This window comes from Pezoporus flaviventris, unplaced genomic scaffold, assembly GCF_033815535.1.
Source record: "Pezoporus flaviventris isolate CSIRO_AGI_PZ_B2104156 unplaced genomic scaffold, CSIRO_AGI_Pfla_v1 ptg000045l, whole genome shotgun sequence".
Taxonomy (NCBI): domain Eukaryota; kingdom Metazoa; phylum Chordata; class Aves; order Psittaciformes; family Psittacidae; genus Pezoporus; species Pezoporus flaviventris.
In genome coordinates, this window is record NW_026892593.1 from 16,621,975 (window position 1) to 16,641,809 (window position 19,835).

Consider the following 19,835-nt stretch of genomic DNA (forward strand, 5'->3'; position numbering starts at 1 on the left):
TTAAGGGCAGTTAGGTTATGTCAGTTTTAAGGATAGTTAGGAAAATAAATAAATGAAAAGTAACATACCAAAAAATACATTTTTATATATGAAAATACTCTTTCAATATCAGTATTATCTCCTGCTATTTGGCCAATCGCTTCTATTTGGTTTTCTGGGTGTTTTTTGGCTAGTAGATGTTGTGGCTTGTGCTCACAGTAAAAGCCCCTTACCTCTTTAACAGTCCAGAAATGGGAGCTTAATGGGAGAGAATATTCTGCTTTCACCTCTCCAATTCAAATGTCAACCCACAGTCTTGAATTTCCACATAATAAAGACTTTTATTTATATAAAAGCAATGACATGCAAAACAACTTTACAACTCCTACAAAAGTGAAGTATAAGCAAAAATATCAATCATGACTTGTACTCATAACTTTACAAAAGCATTTATCAGTTACCCTGACTGCATAACTGCAGTTATAACAATCTCCTGCAAACACGTGAAGCCTACTACATACTGCCATATTTTACTTTGCCATCAGCATAAATCCATGACTCATTATCTTTTTTCTAAAGGTATCTTGTAAAGCAACACTAGAATACAGATACCAACAGAAGATAGATGTGTTAAAAATATTATCAATATATTTAAAAATTATTAGAGAGACACATTATTTACTGTATTATTCCTTGGTTCCTACTGCTGTAACCATATTACTGATAATATACTGAAAAGTTTATAAGCCTTAATTCAAACAGTTGATTTACTGTACTGGGTTGTACTGTATAGTCTGTGTTTGCAGAATCCAAACTACTGAGCCATCTGCACCACAACTGCTTTCCAGGCTTTGTCTTTATCAAAATCCTTTAAGGTATTACTGGAAACCTGAAAGTAGACAAATTTCAGACAAATGGAAATGTGAAACAGTGCTTTCGTTTAAAAGCAAAGTTCAAGCAAATACATATCTGAGAGAAGCTAGGGGAATGTAAACATGAATAGTTACAGAGCTGACAGATTATTCTATGCATTGTAAACTGCATAATTTTGTATATTACATAACACATATTTCTGATACAAAACTTAATAGCATACATTGCATTATACTTGAGACATTTGGGACAAACAAACTTGGCCAAATATCTATTTTAAACATGTAATTTGAGCCATTTTTTCAAGTTTTTTGCCAAAACGTGTCTGAAAGCACTAGCACCTAAATCTGTGAAGACTGCCCTGAAGTCAGAAGTACCAGAAGTCAGAAGTACTCCCTACAGTGCAACTGAAGTAAGATTTACCTACATACATACACGCAAGCTAAGGTCTTGCCTAAGAACACAGACTTCTGAGAAGCCAGCAGGGCTAACAACTTCATCTGTTTCATTATTCATGTGTTTAAATACTAAAAGGTAAGCAAAAAGGTGTTGCTATCCTGGACAAAATGCTCCTTTTAGCATTTAACTCACACACGGTTTCTCAGTGATTCACAAACTAGCAGTACTTTCAGAAACAATCCCCCAAATAAATCTATTTAGCTGTGCCATGCCCTACATTCCAAACTATGAGTTGCAGGAGTGCTTCATCCTTCATGCACAACATAACTCTCAGGACACAGATGGAGAACACAGGCAAGCTACACCGAATGCTCTAGCAACCTGAAGGGACATAAATACACAGCTTCCACTTTCCATTACCAGCTGTATAATGACTTAATTTCAGTCTCTGTTCTCAATGCTTTCTATCCAGTGCTGTTTCAAGGCAGATGCTCTTTCTAGCACAGGGACTGAATCCAGCACACTCTCTGGTGCTGGGCCATGCAGTAAGCATCCAGCTAACTTGAGTTACTCTCCCCTAGTCTTTAAGGATATGGTGCTTTGCTCCATACAGCAGAGGTAAGGAAAGCCTAAGGGCTACAGTGCTGTGCTAGGAGATGGGTACAGTTAACCTCTGCATGCTGAAGAAAGCTGGGTTCCCCCAATCCCTGAAATAGCACTCCAGGCCCAAATGACTACATGAAAAGTGGTAACAGTAATACTGGCACCACCAGGCTCTAAAAAAAGTATTTGCCATATCTGTCTCTGAAATGACAGCTTGAACATGTAGTTGCAGAAGGAAATGGAAGGAAATCAAATCTGATCTTGAGACCTGGGATTCCAGGTATGCTTCTTTGTGCACTACTTCATACTGCCCAGCACAGGCAGCCACTCACTCAGCTTGCCCACTGCTGTTCCTACTCTCCAGGTTCCTAACTCTTCCCATTTGAAGTTTGGGGAGATTAAGAGCACTACCTCAGCTTAGTAAATTCACTCCCCCACAGCAGGTCTTGGAAAAGTGCTCTTATTCCACAGCCAAAAATTTCTGTTCACATTTAAAGTCCGTTCCTTTCTTAATAGTTGGCTTTCTCATTATCAGAACATGGTCACACAGGCCCATCATCTTCTCTGTAACTTCATTCTGACATATAAATAGCCATTATGGATCTGTGGAGTAGGACCATCATTTTATCTTAGTACAATGATGAGCCTCATCTCTAAGTGGGAGCCCATACTACAAGTAAGAACAAAATGGGGGTTTAACCTTACAGCTGTTTTAACAGGACTCGTCACAGATTTACAGCTATTGTGTCTGTCATGCCCCAGTTACCATTTGACCACCAAAATATTATCCATTTATTACAAAATTCCCCAGTGCATGAACATTTTCACAGTCTTATAGACCAGCTTTTCAGTGTGATCTGAATTAAGTAACCCAAAGCACTAAAAAAAAATAAAATACAGGTTTTTAGATTTTATAATGAGTATAAATACATACCTCTGTTGCTCTGAATTCCTGTTTTTTAACCTGTGATGCTGTCCATGATGAATCGTGTAGTTTCATTTTTGTCTTGTAATTTACACACTGTATTACAGTTCCAATAGTAAGGCATGCCTGAATTAGCAGCATCAACATCAGAAGCAACAGAAGTACATCATACGATTGCTGAAAACAGATAAGAATATGTTGTTAACTACTCGAATAAAGTATTTTCTGCTGTTCCCAGCTCCATATTCTTGGGATTTGTATCTAGATTTCATTTTTTAACTCAAATTATATGTTACAGTTTATTGCAACGTGAAGCTTTAATTAAAATTTGAATGCCCAAGTTTGCTCAAAGTAGAACAGATCAGTAATTTTTAGCAAAATGTTAATTTGACAGATGATCTTTTCCTCTAGAAATAGAACAGAATTGAGAAAACCATTCTCAAATATATAGAGCCTCGCTGCTGGTTCTGTCCTGAGCAATGTCACAGCTGGCCCTGTGCCTTGCTGGCTCTGACCCTTCCCTGCTGACCTGAATTCCTGGCTGACCTTGGATCTGCCACACTACTATGGACTTGTCTGGCAATCACTGAACTAGTGGCTGAACCTGCTTGTCCAGACCTGCCTTGTTTTTCTTTTTTTTGGGGGTACTGCAGGACTGCACAAGGAGGTCACTGCCCTTGTCTGCCTTGCTGCCACCTTCTGCTCCATTGTTCACCCTCCTTTGCAGAGCAGCTCTCACTTGCTGCATTCAGACAAGAAGTAGCCTAAGAATGTAAGAAATGCTCTGCAGGGTCACACCAACTGTCCAGTGTTCTGTCTCCAACATGTGCAACAGGAGAAGCTATTTACAGAGAACATGTAAGCTGTGGCCACTTCCTGAGGTCCAACATGTTATGCTCCTCCAGTAACAGAACAGGATCACATACTCCAAAGCTGGTTTTCCAGTCGCTAAGATCTCAGTCTAATAAACATCTTCTCTCTCCTAAAATTGCAAGACTACTTAAGGACTAGCATGTACTACGAGTCAAGACTCTTACTGACACTATTTTAACCCCCATAAATGCTCCCTTGGCCATCACTTTCTTCAAAGTGCTTTGCTAAACACTTTGATGGTAAAGCCCTAGAAAGCTCTTCAGCAATGCACAGGTAACACTTCATAATGAAATGCCTTAAGATTTGCAAACTTTTTTTTTTCTCTGCCCCAGTCTAGGCTTTAGAATGATTTCAGGTATAAGCTTATGATCCCAACTGTTGGTAGACATCCTAAGAAACAGGAAAAATACATTCCTCAAGTGAATCCAGAATCTGTAATTTATATACTATGAATTTATAAAAACCTCAAGGAGTCCAGCATATTACATTTTATTTTTACTGATTCTTTAGAATAATATCCCATTTCTTTAAAGCTGTAATTCGGGGGGGGGGGGGGGGGGGGTCTACAATATTTAACATACACAAAATTTTATCATTACTTAAGTAAGAGCTCTGAATAATTTCTGTAACATTTTAGCAATCTTTATAATGCAGTACCTTGTCTTCTTATACTTCCTAATTCATTCTTGTGTTGCTACTGTAATAGACAGATGTTAATTTTTTCAATTGCATAAAAATACATACTTTAACAGCAGGTGGATAATTTTTAAAGATGTCAACAACTTGCATGATACTGAAGGATAAGTATGCAGAAGCAGTAAACAACAATGGAGAGGTAACACTGCTGATGGCAATCAGAACCTCAACCTAAAAAAAAGGGTAATAAATGTTAAACAAGAATAAAAACAAAGTTAGCATTTTGGTTTGTAAGCTACATCTCCTTGAAGTAAGCATAACAGAATTGTGTAAATATATGAGACTAATATTAAAAGTCATCCACACTGCATGGAGATACAGAAGCAAGCTTTGAATACATTAAGTTTTCTAGGCAAAATACGGTTGTTTTGTAATTCGTTTTTCATTTAATATGGATGATGGGGTTTTTGTTTGATTTTAAAAGTTTCTTTTATATGCAGATAGAAGAAGCAATACCCAGTTTAGAGCGCCAGCATAGAAGCATCATGTATTCTTCAGCTTGTATGCAGTAATGAGAATTAACAGCAGATACTGCAGACTTACAACTTAAAATAACTATGTAAATAAGTTTGAGTGCTTTGAGGCAAATATTGTACTGCTGTACAATAGCAGCCGAGTTCTCATTCAAATATCATCCCCACAGGGTCAAATTCTCACTTCAGTTGTGGTTATGCACAATTATTAAATTAAATATGGTTACATGACTATTACTTAGAACAGATGTTTTAAGGAGGCCTAACTACACATCTGGGACAGTCAAGGAATAAATGCATTCTACTGAACATTGTTAGTCCTTCTTGCTAGTCCTGCAGATGAAGAACTTCTTTAAAATACGTTCTAGGTCCAGAGAACCCTGCACACCTCATTTTTTTCTTTTAGAAACCACAGCTCTTAATGAAAGGAGAATAGAACAGACAGGACCTCAGCTCCGGAGCATGAACACAGTTCTGGCCATACCATGAGGTATGTTGCTTTCCTATCATAGTATCCATTCCCAAAGAGCCAGTTTAAAAAAAAAACCAAAACTACAGACCTTTGAATTATTTTCTAGAATTGGTGGAAACAAGTCTCCAAAAGACATACTGGATTTCTTTTCAGGAATATCAGCTTACACTCATGCTACCTATTTCTGTCATTTTTTGTATAAGTAACTAAAAACAAGTGAGCAAATATGATTAATGCTCACTTACCACAGGCAAACTTTCTTAGCATTATTCCACTCTAATGACAAAATCAAAGAATTTTACACACTTACCAGACATTTACTTGGATATTCAGCAGCTACATGACTTGCAATAGCACTTGGAAAGCACTAATAAAAAAAGCGTAAAAAAATATTTACATACTTGAAAATCACAAAAATTACAACTGAGTTACAGTAATTCCCACTAGTCACAAACCACATCCTACACTTCCTGAAAAGGTAAAACTATATAGACTTATTATGACAGTATTAGAAATCAATTAATCAAATGAAGATAAAACTAATCTTCACTTCTTAACCTGCATTTAATGAGCACCATGTATTAAAACTACACATATGAAATATGATTATCCTCAAAACCTGACACTTCTACATAAAAATCTAACAAACCATACTGAACTTTGTTAATTCTGATGGCTGAAAAACCTGTTTATTATCTTTTCTACTTCATGCTGAGGGATTTTCCAGATATAGGAGCCATATATAAATCTAATGGTCACTGTCTTCTTTCTCAACTGGTTCAATCTGTGGCAAGCAGGGCAGCACAGCATCTGTTAGAATCCACTGCTCCTAGCTACAGGCTGTTATTAGTGACAATGGTTACCAAGCACAGTCTCAAGCTTTTAAGACAGTTAAGTCTGACAGGCTAAAGACAATGTTCTAAGGATTCTACCACACTGAAACTACACTCAACTTTTATTTTATAGCCTGAAATGTCCTAAAACCTAGGATTTGGATATACTTCACTTCTAATATCACTTGTTATACAGCTCATTTCCCTTTTACTGAACTGAGGACTGAAAATGTATCAAAATATTTTATAAGAAACAAATCACTGTAAATCAAAATAGAACAAGTGTATTGCATGAGTACATTAAGTATATTGAAGCACTAATTCATTTGGTTAGCAGCAAGTGCCAATTACTATTAAGGCCAAATAAATATTCCAGTAGGGAAAGGGGAAAAAGAAAAAAAGAGGTCAAAGACATTGTTTTAAAAGAGTACCTTCATTTTGCACTACTTACAGCAACTAAAATCCAAAAGAATGTTACTGAAAGATATGGACCTGAGACTAGAACATCCATATTCAAAGCAATTATTCCACCAAATACTGATGAAATTCCTATAATCACCTCAATCACCTAAACCAAAGAAGAGCACACAAATTATTAAAAGTGCATTTGAACACCAAATTTCCTATTGGCACATAGAAAGGAACTCACTGGGAGAAAAAAATGTGTTTGTGCTATTAGCTATATATGAAGTCAGTGTTCTTCAGATGTAAAATATAGCAAAACTCCACCTGACTTAAGTGAAAATAAGATCAGCCTCATTATACATAATTATGCTCTCATTTATTAGCTCCACTGAACAAGAGCTCCATTTATACTATTCATCCTTAAGTCATTACATTGTTTCATTCCTATTACCCATGGCTGTTGTTATATTTATCTTGTAATATTCTAAAAAGGAATATTTTAAGATACAGCTCTCATTTCTTGTCCTTGTTCTTACTTTAAAAAACTTATGCTGATTTTTTTCTAGCTTTAAAGCACCTTAGCACTTAGGAAGATGAAAGAACAAATTGATTTAATGAAAGAAAACAACACTGTTCTTACCGAGTATGACTTCAGAATTCGAGTAGGAAAGCTGACATTGCTCAAAACGATTGTACTGTCATATGCAGTATTCTAGAGGGGAATAAAAAAATCATGATCAAAAAATATACAAAGCAATACATTTCTTTCTAATATCCTGTACAACCTGTTACAGACCCTAACGGTGGCATGCAGTGTCTGGCTCATGAGAGATTACGGTGACATACCATGGTGTTCACCAGTGCTAGACCACATCAGTCACATTAAAACAAATAAGGTAGTCCCAGATTAGCTGTTGCACAACTACCATTCAACAATCAAATATTGTCATCTCGTCTCCCCTTTCCACCTTAAACACACATACTTTCTTCCTGAGCTTTCAGATTTTACTGATGTGGTTAAGCAGCAACTGAAGGAGGTCAGGACATTAGATGAGTTTTATCTAGCAAGCAAGGCTTCCACTGGAACACAAAATGACATGGCACATTTGCTTCATTATTACCTAAAAGAACTACTGCTGTGTAAAAATGAGGGTGGAATCTGGGAGAGCACTTGTGACTAAAGAAACTTTCACCTATTGCTCCAAATCCTGAGCCAATATTCATTGTGGTATACATGACAAATACTATCCCCACTTCAGGCTTCGAAAAGGCATCTCTTGTATAAATAGAAGTCACAGTACTCTAATGTTTCATACAGCATTAAGTTTTGTTCTACAAAACAGAACTAAAACATCTGCCAGGCCACAAGATATTCGAAGAACCCAGTGCTGTATAATTTCAACAAGACATTTTGCACAGGACCCTTTACACAGCTAAAGATAGAATATACTATTACTGTTTAGTACAGTACTTTTATTTATTCTTCAAATCTAGTTTAACCACATAATATGAAGTATATACTGGAGTTGCCAGTAACTTGTCTAAGTATGTAATACAGGAAAATCCAGTACTTGTTAACACACAAAAAAATAAACCCAGAAAGACATTTTTAAAGACATTTTTAATCCTTAAAGATACCTACTTTCTTTCTCGTACAGCAGTCTTCAGTAGACCTAGCTGAAATGATCACAGTAGTTGCCATGAAAATTTCCAGCAGAATAAGTAGAATCAAGTTGAAATTTATCTGTCAGTAAAATCCCAGACATAAATGAGTTACATCTTTTATATTAAAAATAAAGGAGGGGGCAGGGTCTAGCAGAATTCAAGAGGCTGTCAATTTTCTGTGACATTCAGACATATCTATTAATTAAATATCTTGCTGTTTTCTTTGTTCTTGATGAATTTCTAGGACAACACTTATCTGTCTACATAATGCCCAGAATGCATATCCTAATAAATTAACATTTATTTGAATATTCTGCCTGAAAATTTTATCACTGTCTTCCAGTAGAGCACTTAATGACAACGGGGTGATTGCTGGGTACATCTGCATTTTGCAAGACCTTCCATGTGAAACCGGAACACTGCAGGAGATCTTGGAAGATTCACAGGAACAGAAAGAGGACAAACAAAAGCAAGCCCGAGTAGCCCAGGTGCTAAGGCAATCCATTGCAAAGGGGAAAGAGGGTCACAGGATCCTAACCCGTATGCTGTAATCCAAGTGGTGCAATACACTGTCTAATGCTGAATGACTGCACAATCCAAGGAACTGGGCCAAGAATCCTAGGTCTGTGCTCTACCTAGTCCTAGCAGAACACTGATGAATACTCTTAGTGCCACCAAAACTCTTGCAGGTCTAACACACTACAATATTGAAACATGGATGCTGCCATTCTTCCTGGCATCTTTCTCATCTTCAGGAGACAACTAATGAATGTAACACCTAATATTTCTCTTTGGTTCCTTATTATCTCATGAAAGAGGCAGACACATGGGCTGAATCATTTTCTAGAGACACACAAGTTAAGCAGTAGAATCTCCCTCTTGTCTTCAAAACCACCATGTTTTTCCACTGGCAGCCCAAGAAAACATTTGGTGGTTAGTTCAGGCCATTGGGCAAAGTACCACAAGTTTAGGGACAACTGACTCCATCCAGAACCTATGCAATTATAGCAAACCATTGTTCAATGACTTAGAACAAAATTAGATTGCTCCTTCATGTCAGACCTGCTTTATAGATGACTGAATTTCAGTTTTTCTCTGGCATGTATCTTGTAGCACATGTATTTTGAAAAAGAACGTAAGTGGCAGATTTGAGAGGCTTTTGGGGGCATTGAAAACCATCCTTCTCAGGAAATCATAACTAGAACTATGTGCCTTGCATTACACAACACAATGTACAGTTGTACTAGAGGCATTAACAGCAATAAATGTCATAGCAGTAAGCTTCTAGGGAAAGTGCTGGCATAAAGAATGAAGATATTATTTGGCAAAAGGTGCCAAACATGTGGCCTGCAGAACAATTTAATCCAGCATGTAAATTCCTGCGATTTCGATGTGTTTTGACACATAGTGCTGGTACTGACGTGGGCCAGCAAGGCCACGCTGTACAGTGCAGTGCCAAGGGGACATACAAGTTTGAGTCCAGCACTGTAACTACATGGATTGACTAGCTCCTTTAGTGCTACGTATAGGAAGTAAGTAACAGAAACTGGCAAAGTAACAGTAAATAAATCAAAATTTTTAATTTAACTTTTATCTTTCCAATATGTTTTCTTCTGATATGACATGTCTACATCAGAAAGAGCCTTCCACTTGTAAAATTAGTTCAATGCCTTTAGACAAAAATGAAAATATCTCCAGTTTTGGAGTTTAGGTGGTTTAGTTGTTCTGGTTTGTTGCTTGTTGTTTGTTTGTTATTTTTTTTAACACAAATACAACTAAAGCTAGAAGTACTTCTTTATACCATCTGTAACAATGGGAAATTCAATGTTAGATTTTTAAGCACTGAAGAAAATTCTCTCTACAACTACCATTGTACATAAAATCTACCACTGGATACAGAGAACCAAGTAAACTGTGTCCCTAATCCTCTTCCATGACTAAGGAAAATGCAAGTGCAACTGGGTAGAAAGTAGTAGATTAGCAAAACTAATCCAACTTACTCTGAATCTGCACCAGGTATTAAAAACATGGCTCTCTGAAAATGTATGAAAAGGTTGAATTAAATTTCAAATTTAAATCATTTAAAGTTCAATGTAGTTGCTTACATATATACTTGTGATATGATTTAAGATATCCTACAGATGTTTGAAGACAACTGCACAGGTCTGGCAAATAATGACAAGTGACCTAAAGGAGACTGAAGCCTTCTTGGACCAATGGCTGGAGCAAGGCAGGATAAGTGAGCCCATACCTAATGGAGACAAATGCTTATGGTCAGGTAACCAAATCAAGCACCTGCACTCCAGTATCTGTGTGCACCCACATTGCCTACACTTCCACTACTGCCAGTGGAGACCCAGTCTACACACACAAGAGGGGAAACCACAAAAGCTACTGGACAAACCAGTTGCTAGAGGTGAGGTTCAATTATACTGGCTGCTAATGCCATTTGAAATACTCGAGCATATTGGACATGCCTGCATAAATGGGATGTATGACACAAAATTGATGGGACAATCCCACCTACCCAGACTAGAAGAAGCACTCAGGCAGAATATGTCACAGCATTTTTAAAATGAGAGATATCTAGGTTCAGGTCACAGAATCCTGCCTTAGCCATCTATGCCAAGGCAAACAAGACTGTATTGCAGAGCCCCAGTGACTGTATCATCTCGACTACAATGGAGGTACAGACACTTAACTCGCCAGGGGACAATAAATGTATGTACTCAATTTGGAGTTAATTTGAATTCCGTTCAAGATCCGGACACTTTCAGTTGCAGTGGCCAGCATGCACAAGGTTCCACTCATTTTCAGCTATCAGGCTTCCTACTGAGAGCTGGGAAGTAACCGAATGGCAGCAGTGACAGTTTATATATACCCATTCTATCCATCCTTCACATCTATCGCACACTAACTACAGAACTGCACCCTACTGGAATGGTGTCACAGAGTCACAGCCTAGGATGTGTCTTGTATCTTGCATTCCATTTATCTAAAGTAATTTTGTAGAGTTATCCATCAAGATAAGTAACACTAATGAAGAATTACCCAGGTTGTTTATAAGGAGGGTGGGGTGGGTGTTAAATGTGAATTGCCTTGATTGGATAGACTTAACCTTTTTATGAGTCTTACTGCTTTTAAACTACAGGCAGTGATTTCACATCAGACCAAGTATTATTTTCTTGTGCAGTTTCCCATGGGGAGGGAAAATAAATGCGATGATGAAAGAACATTTAGAGATGGTATCCTACATTTTCTTTGTACCACATGGGCAATGGAAAACAGCTGGCAGTGAGCTGCCAAACAGTGAGACTGTCCCACTGAAACAGGATCCTTCAAAGAAGAGGGTCAGCACCATGAGTAACTCTTAACTCAGAAAGTTTCAAAAAGTCTTCAGAGCCAGCTTTGCACAGTTATCTTGACATATCTTTGTTCAGTGATCAATGACATGGCATGGGCACGCAATCAGGAGTGAAAAAAATTAAAACCACAAAACCAAAGATATCTTGTGTATGCTATTGCAGACAACTAACATTTTAACATTTGCCACAGAGAGAATTTGCCTTGTTATAAATTGTCACTTTTCCAGTCTAACATAACCTTTTTTCAAATGGTTTCGTCTGCCTTGAAAATACAAAAGCTTTTAATATTTAAAAATAGAAAATGCAAATTTTTATGCAATCTAAAAACTACTCCAAAAGTATGCAGCTGAAGTTTAGCCCTTAAACCCAGCGCCAGCTCAAAGCTTCTCAAAAGCATATGCAAAACTGATTTTATCACACTGGGACTATTTCTTTGATATAAAAAACTGCTGTGGTGGCAAAATGCATCCTTTGGGCCCACCTTTCCTGAGCAGACATATCCCTCCACTGTCCCAACAGCACTGTGATCCTGTCTACCAGGGGAAAGGAATGCAAAGGGTCTAGTAGTCTCCAGTCGTACTTCTCTGCTGGTTTCTCCCAGAGTGCTTGGACTGGTTTCTAATATTTGAACTCTCTACCAAGAAAGAGAAGGAAAAGGGAAAAGGCAATACCCCCAAGTCTGTCTTCTGATTACTTCAGTTCCAACAGCCTAAGACACTTGAGGGGGCAAATGCATGAACTGCTACACTAGCAATAAGATAGGAAAGGCTGTGCAAAGAATTGACTGGCGTAAGCTGTCCTGAGATACACACAGAACGCAGGGGACCATGACATTGTCCCATCAAACACAGGGCAAAACTGCCACCTGTAAAGCCAGTACTGCTTGAATTCAAGTGATCTGACTGTCCAGAGTGCTAAATCTTCACAGCTCTCCTTGACTGCAGGATTCCACCTCTCTGAAAATTAGGCTATCTGCACAGATAGACATGTGAAGCTAAACTTAGTTATCTAATTTAAAATGCAGGTTTGTAAGTATTGGCCTAATATACTGCACTTCCTAAAGGAAAGTAAACACAGTTAATTTAAAAGTTCAGCTTCTGTGATGGTATTAAAATAGCACAAATAACTCCAAAGCATACTCTATCTCTGCACTGGTTTCCAATGAGAAAAGTCTTTCATTACTAACACTAATTCAAATTTGCTGTATTATTATAGGGATCCTTTATTACTGCTGAGCTCTTGGTTTCAACAACAGCTGATATGATGGGAGAACTGAACAACAGCACATGAGAGTAGTCATTAACCTTTATATGAAATGTATGCCAGTGTACTGAGGACTGCTCTTCTGCGATAGTCTTATTATGAATATTCATCAATAATAATGATAATACCTATCACTATGTTATACACTCATACATGTAATAGCCTTATGTAGTACAGAGGTCTCAGGACATTTTACCATAGCAAAAGAAAGAAAAGAAGTAACAAAACCACCCTATAGCACTACTGTTCTGCTCAGACTACCAACGCTTGTGACTCAAACACAGTTAACTCTTCCCAGCATGAAATATGTGTGCTTCAAATGACAAAACTGCTTCATTCTCTTTGTTGATGATGTATAAGAAAAATGTTCATCAAAAGTTCCTTTGCTGGTGGCCTCATAAACAAAACTATCCACTAAAGAAAATCCAAGAAAGGATTGTACTTAATCTGATGATTAAATGTCCTAGAAGCAGCACTGTTTGGACATATTCTCATTTCAGTACAATTCATCCCTAAAAGCTGGCTAATCTACAAATGAGCTACTAATTCATTTTCCATTTTCTCTTCTGAATCCACTCTTTCAAAAAAAACCCAAACAAAAAAACACACCAAAACTTGCTATAGCCAGTAGAAAAATAAAGTCAGTGAATAAAACTGGATCACATTTGAAGATTTAATTCATGGGTTTGAACTTTGAATAAAAGACAGGAAAGTTGTTTCCATATTTATCTCCTCTAAATTATCTGCATCATGTGTCTTTTAGACATGTAAATTTTCATCTCCAATGTCAAGTTTCCAATCTTGCCTTACTCAGAAAAGTAAAGTTACTCCTAGATGAACTCCTCATAGACTAAAGCAGGAATATCAGGGTGCTGACAACGTAATTATGTGTAATATCCACCCAACTCCCACCACCTTTTTTTTAACAAAAATCAATGTAGCATAATTAGGAATTGTTTCAGTAACTTACATTTATAGCTGATGGATTGAGGACAAGTTTGCATCCAAACCAAATTAAACACGTTGTTGTAACAGCAAATGTAGAGACAAACAAAATTTGAAAATTGGGTATCTGAAAAAAAGTTTCAGAATGGGTTTCTTTCTCATTTTAACCACCAGGGGCGAGTGGGGGGAGATAACTGATAGTAAAATATACTTACCACATTAATTTTATTCCTTGCTATAGCAAAGCTCACAACTGCTGAAGGAATACACTGGAAAAATGAAAAGAGAAGACTAGTGGGATATTCTGCACAAAGGTTTTTATACATATTTCTATATATACATTTATTTGGTCTGAATTCATATTTCACTAGGAGAAAGAGAAGATCACAAACTCTGAGGGAAGTTTCACTCTTGTCTGAGCTCATTAATTATAACCAGTGGATTCCGTATCCATCCATATCCCTCCACACCCCTCAGTTTTGACTAGCTACCCAGAACAATGTGATGAGTAAAAGAAAGAAAGTCTTTCATGAGGCTTCTCATGCCTTTGTTAGTTTAAATTAACTCTAGAAGGCCTAGAGATCTGCGAGCAAAAGAAAAATACCCGCTACTCCCAAACTGGGCCTCCAGACTATTTTAAACAGACAAAGTCATAGTTGTGTAAGTTAAAATTTGGCCAGTCTCAACACAGCTCTGAAGAACTTTGTAAAAACTGATCTATTGAGTCAAAATACACTCTAAGAATTGTGCCTGGGATCTCCACTATGTTCACTAGGAACTGCGTTTCTAAACTTAAGGGCAGAGCTTAAGAGCATTAGTGCTTAAAGGCATCAGTGCTTAAGGACATCAGAACTTAAGGGCATTAGTGTTCAGATGTGTGTAAAGATGTCTGCAAAGACATCTGTAAAGAAATACAGCATTTTTTATATAATTCATTATTTAACATGAAATATGATTTTTTAGTTGAATATATTTTTATTTTTCTTATTAGAATTGTTGTAACTTTATGAATTTGTGTAAGATAGAGTTGGACCTGTAATGGTACTGTATCTATTGTGGTGGGCAATAGCTAAGGGGTATAGAAATTGCTTTGTAAAACTTTTCACTTAGGCATGGTTTTTCCATTTAGCTCTGCCCTTAAGTTTAGAAACAGGGTTCCTACTGAACATAGTGGAGATCCCAGGCACAATTCTTAGAGTGTATTTTGACTCAATAGATCAGTTTTTACAAAGTTCTTCAGAACTGTGTTGAGACTGGCCAACAATGGAACCACTATAACTTGATTAATATCAACATTTAAAGTCCTTGGCAACACTTCCCTAATGCCTAAATGACCTGTACTTAACATAATTAAAACATCTTTTAATGTCCTGGACACCCTAGGGTCTCAGGAACACTATGTGACTATGTTTAGGCAACCAAATCTTACTACTAATCAAGATGTTTAAGTAAGTCTAGAGAGCAATTCAGCTCATGCTGAACTACATACTTAGTGGCCAGCTGGCTATACAGCTTTCTAGGCTCTTACAACTGTATTGACTCCAAAATCCAACAGTAGGAGCTGTACCATCTTGCTCACAGACATCCAAATGTGCACATCTTCATCCATAGCAAGGCTTTCAAACCAAACATGATAACCTTCTGCATCTGCCAGATCTTTGGAAATTCTCAATAAATACAAAGTTCAAAGATACAAGATTTGGGGCAGAAAAAAAGACATCTCAGCAACTAACATGGCAGAGAATAACACATCAGTGAAGATACTAACATCAAAAATTACTTCAACTTTATTCTAACATCTCTAGCAGAAACATAAGCAGCAACTTATTCACTGCCGGGACATGTTTAAGTAAAACATTGGTATTGCACCTAACTTAAAACAGATCTGCAAATCAAGTTGTGAAAATAACAATGATAGAACAGAATCCTGCCATGAACAAAATATGTACATCAGACTCATCTGATGCACACAGATCTGTAGATCAAGCATATATACGTATAGTAAGAAAAAAAAAGGAGTCCCTAAAAATATAGTAAAAAATACTGGACTTTGGAAAATGTCAGACATTTTTAAAGCATATTTTACTAATAAAATAATAATATTCAAGAGAACTTTAGTCTGCTTCAGTACTTGGATATTACAGCAAAATAAACTGAATAAGTAATACTTCAAAATACAATCTGAAATACATTCTGATAACAGTTAGCCAGGAAATTCCCCAGATACATAACAATGCAAAAATTTGTAAAACTTTCTTAGAATCAGGCACAAAAAAAACATTCATGCAGTTAACTACCCCATGCCAATGGTGAGCTGGTTAACAAAAATGGGAGCACAAACCAGTTATCTTTATGACAACCTTTATTCCTTTAACCATGAGATGAAAACTCTTTTAATGAATAGAATTAAATCGTCCATGAGGTAGTAGTAAAAAGACAGAATAAAAGATAATAAACCTACAAAAATTATTTACTATTGATTTTGCTGACAAATGGCCACAGCAAATAATTAAGAATGCTTACTGAACCTGCTGCACAACGTAAGTAATCCATTTCAGATGGAAAAATATTTCCCAGATATAGTGAAAATCCAGAAGTGATAAGGAGGCAAGTCTGCAAAGTAACAAATAAGATAAATCAATATGAATAAAATATTTTCTAAAAAAAGCAACTGGTCAGATAGAAATCAGTAACTCCTTTCAAATTAAGCTACTGATGAACATTTAATAATGCAGTCTTTGTGTGAATAATTTTGAAGGAAAATATCAAAACATGCTGAGTCCTGGATATGACATTTTGCTGGTTACCAGGACTTAATACTGAACAATATAATCATGTCTGAGTCAAGCACTGTGCCCTGATTTGGCATATTCCTAATAAAAGGCTCAAAAGGTAATTGCAGTGTTCAGGCGTAAAAATGTTTCAGAAGCCTCAGCTAAACCTCTACTTTGCATTCCCTGCTTGGTTCCACCAACTTTCATTGAGCATATGGGCAGCTGGGCAGGTACCAACTAGAACACAGTAACAAAAATAGTATTAGGATACTTAATGATAATTTTTCCATCTACATGCCTGCCTGTCCCCAAGCTCTCTTCCTGCTTTGCTCCAGTTGCTCACCCATTAATGTTCCAACTCCTGTTCCCTTGCTAACTCTTTCTGTTTATTTCCTATCACAGTTACAATCTCAACAACAAATGATCAGTGTATTCTACTAACATTTTTCTTTTTGCTTGTCATTTCTAAGAAGGCATTTCTTTGAAGTGGCTGGGGAAGATAAGAGACAGAATGGCTTTTATTTAAGCATTTTTTCATGTTACAAAATTATGGGGGGTCTTTAAAAAGTCATTGTCAAAAAATTACAGAAAATAAAGAGTGTATGTGTGTGTATAAGCACACACACAGGGAATTCTGGCAGACTGGAAGAACAGTATTTATAGAACACAACTTGAAATTGTGCTTGAAGCACAGTGAATTGTTCCAGCACAAGAACAACCCATACTAGCAGCCACGTTGATGTCACTCTACAGTTTGAAACTGTTCCCTGAAGTAGAGTTCTGTTCGCTATGACTTCTGTTGCTCAGCATAGAGACTTTTTGGACACTGTCTTTCAGAAGAGCTGAGGGAGATTAACTACTTGGGAGAAAACTTAAATTGGAATGGATTGGACTAGTTTATTAATAACATCGTATTTTCATTTATCCATAAAATCCATGTTTCTTGATAATGACTTTTAGCAAATTATCATTAAACATCAGTGTTCTCAATCTTTCACAACAACTCAGTAAAAAGGAGGAAGTTAATTACAATCAGTTGTTGTCTTTGACAATTGAGACAATTTAATGCAAAGAAAGCAGCTCTTCTTTTGATCTTTTTCTTAATGTAACTACATCTGAAAGGAAATCCACGTTTTGCAGATTGAAAGAAAGGAAAAAATGTTCAGCTGAGCCCATGAAAATAAGGCAATTCTTTTATTCACTGTGCAAAAACAAGTAATTACTGTATTAACAGCGAAATATTTCAGCTCTTAATAAAAATTGCTCTTCAAAACACACGAGCTGACACAAAAAGACCAAATTCTAATTACTATAATGAAGTTTAATTAACTTGGCTCAGAACATGAAGGAGCACATGATGTACAGGCAAGTCCTACAATTCTAGCAGTGACACAAATCTTCACATCATCATGATGTTCATGTAAGAAACACAAGTATATACTTCACTACATGAAGAGTCTACCAAATAACTACATGACTATGGAACCCTGAAAGATTAATGTGGCAGAAAAGTACCATATGTATACTTAATGCCATATTAATTTAATGACAATACTATCATGGCACGTAAAGTACTTGTACCAGTTAAAAATATGTTAAAAGAATGCATATGATCAGGATACTTTACATCCTTTACCAACAAGCACTGCTTATACATACAGATGGGTTGATATTTACCACTACCACACTTAATCTCTGTTTATGTTATATGATTAATATAAAAATAAAAATCAGCCTTCATATAGCATCTTTGATTAGTGCAATTATCTGAAGAATACCATTCATCAATTAAGCGTTACATTCTAAATTTGCTAAATATGTTCCTCTCTGTACAAACATTTATATTCAATGCTACCAGTGATGGAACTTTGAGTCCCCAAACAACATGGAACAAAACAGATTACTGGGCAGTAAGACCTCACCTACATTCTTAAATCTTGTATCATTTAAAGTACTTACTCCCATCAGCAAAGAAAAGATCCATGTTTTGTAACTAAAGCACGGATGCAGCCTTTTTGATAGCTGGAGGTCACTGGATTTGATATCTGGTATATAATTTCCATTCTCTTGTTTTCCCCGCTCCAAAGTTGGCATCCTGTCATAGCTAAATTCTTCTCTGTAACCTTCTTCCCTGGTCATAACACTTCACAAAGGCAGTTGAATAATAATAATGGAAATGTAAATGATGAAGAAAGACCAAAAATATAATTCACACAGTCAGATCAGTGCTCAACTCCAGGTTGTTTACTTAAAATAAAATAAATAAAAGCAATATTTAGTAACAAGCTGTATTTACATTTCCAAATATGTAACCATGCAAACAACTTACTTGCATATTATAAATAAATTACATCCTGTAGCAATGATTCATAACAATGCAGCATTATGAATGTTTATGTATCTGTGATACCGTAATAGACTTTTGTTTCAAGATCTAAGAACCATTTTGGAGGTGCTTAGTTTAAGGGTAACTAACCACAGATTTTTTATCTTCTTTTTTCTTAAAAAAAAACAAAAAAAAACAAAACCCCACAAACAACTCTAGGACAGAAAGCAAAGTTAAACCGGATGAGATATTAACTTCCATTTTACTTTAACACTTCTTATCGGGTATATAAAATGTCAGACTTCACTGTGAATCCGATGAACTCACATACTTTCAGTAACTTAGCTACAGCAAACTGTTTCTAATTTACCCAGTATCAACCATTTCTCTCGTTCACTTAGCCCTTTTTTGTTCATCTCATTGCCAATCTGTTCAAATATCTTGAGGAGTACCTTATATTAGAATTAGGTTACTGCAGATTTTTCAACAGTTAAAAACTTTCATGCTTACCTTCAACTGAAAAGTTAACTGTCAAGTTTAGAACAGTCCTGTGAACACAGCTGCCTGTACACTTTGTGATATTCTCACCGTTCAGTGAGTCATGCCGTCTTTGAAAAGTTCTCCCTTACACTTTGGCTTTCAACAACATCTATTCAGATACGGAACAAAAGCACAGCAAGAACTTCAGTTAAGCCAGGGAACAGGGAAATGCCTCCTGAATTTTAATTAACAGAACACACTAGAAAATGACGGTACTACATTCTCATAGGGCTGCTTCCAAATCAGACCAACAAATTCAAAAAGTTTCAAGTCTCTTTTTTATTTGAGTACTATCCCTTACTTGGCATCTTCAGGAAAAAACCTCCTTCACATTCTACCATTTTCAGTTATTCTACCAGCCCATGATAACAATATTCAACAATCAGTTCTTGTTTCAAAAGAGCAAACACTACTTACAATGCAGTT

General features: G+C 36.5%; 1 protein-coding gene across 1 annotated transcript; it reads right to left on the bottom strand.

Moving 5' to 3' along the window:
- Nucleotides 1-300: 300 nt before the first annotated feature.
- On the bottom strand, nucleotides 301-19,518 carry MLC1 (modulator of VRAC current 1). Its single transcript, XM_061467520.1, has 12 exons — nucleotides 19,380-19,518; nucleotides 18,503-18,686; nucleotides 16,293-16,382; nucleotides 13,985-14,038; nucleotides 13,795-13,896; nucleotides 8,174-8,275; nucleotides 7,172-7,243; nucleotides 6,578-6,694; nucleotides 5,604-5,660; nucleotides 4,397-4,519; nucleotides 2,789-2,956; nucleotides 301-868 (listed from the first exon to the last, which is right to left on the bottom strand). The coding sequence occupies exons 2-12, from the start codon at nucleotides 18,680-18,682 to the stop codon at nucleotides 794-796; spliced, it is 1,140 nt and encodes a 379-aa protein (XP_061323504.1). The 5' UTR covers nucleotides 18,683-18,686; nucleotides 19,380-19,518; the 3' UTR covers nucleotides 301-793.
- Nucleotides 19,519-19,835: the final 317 nt, after the last annotated feature.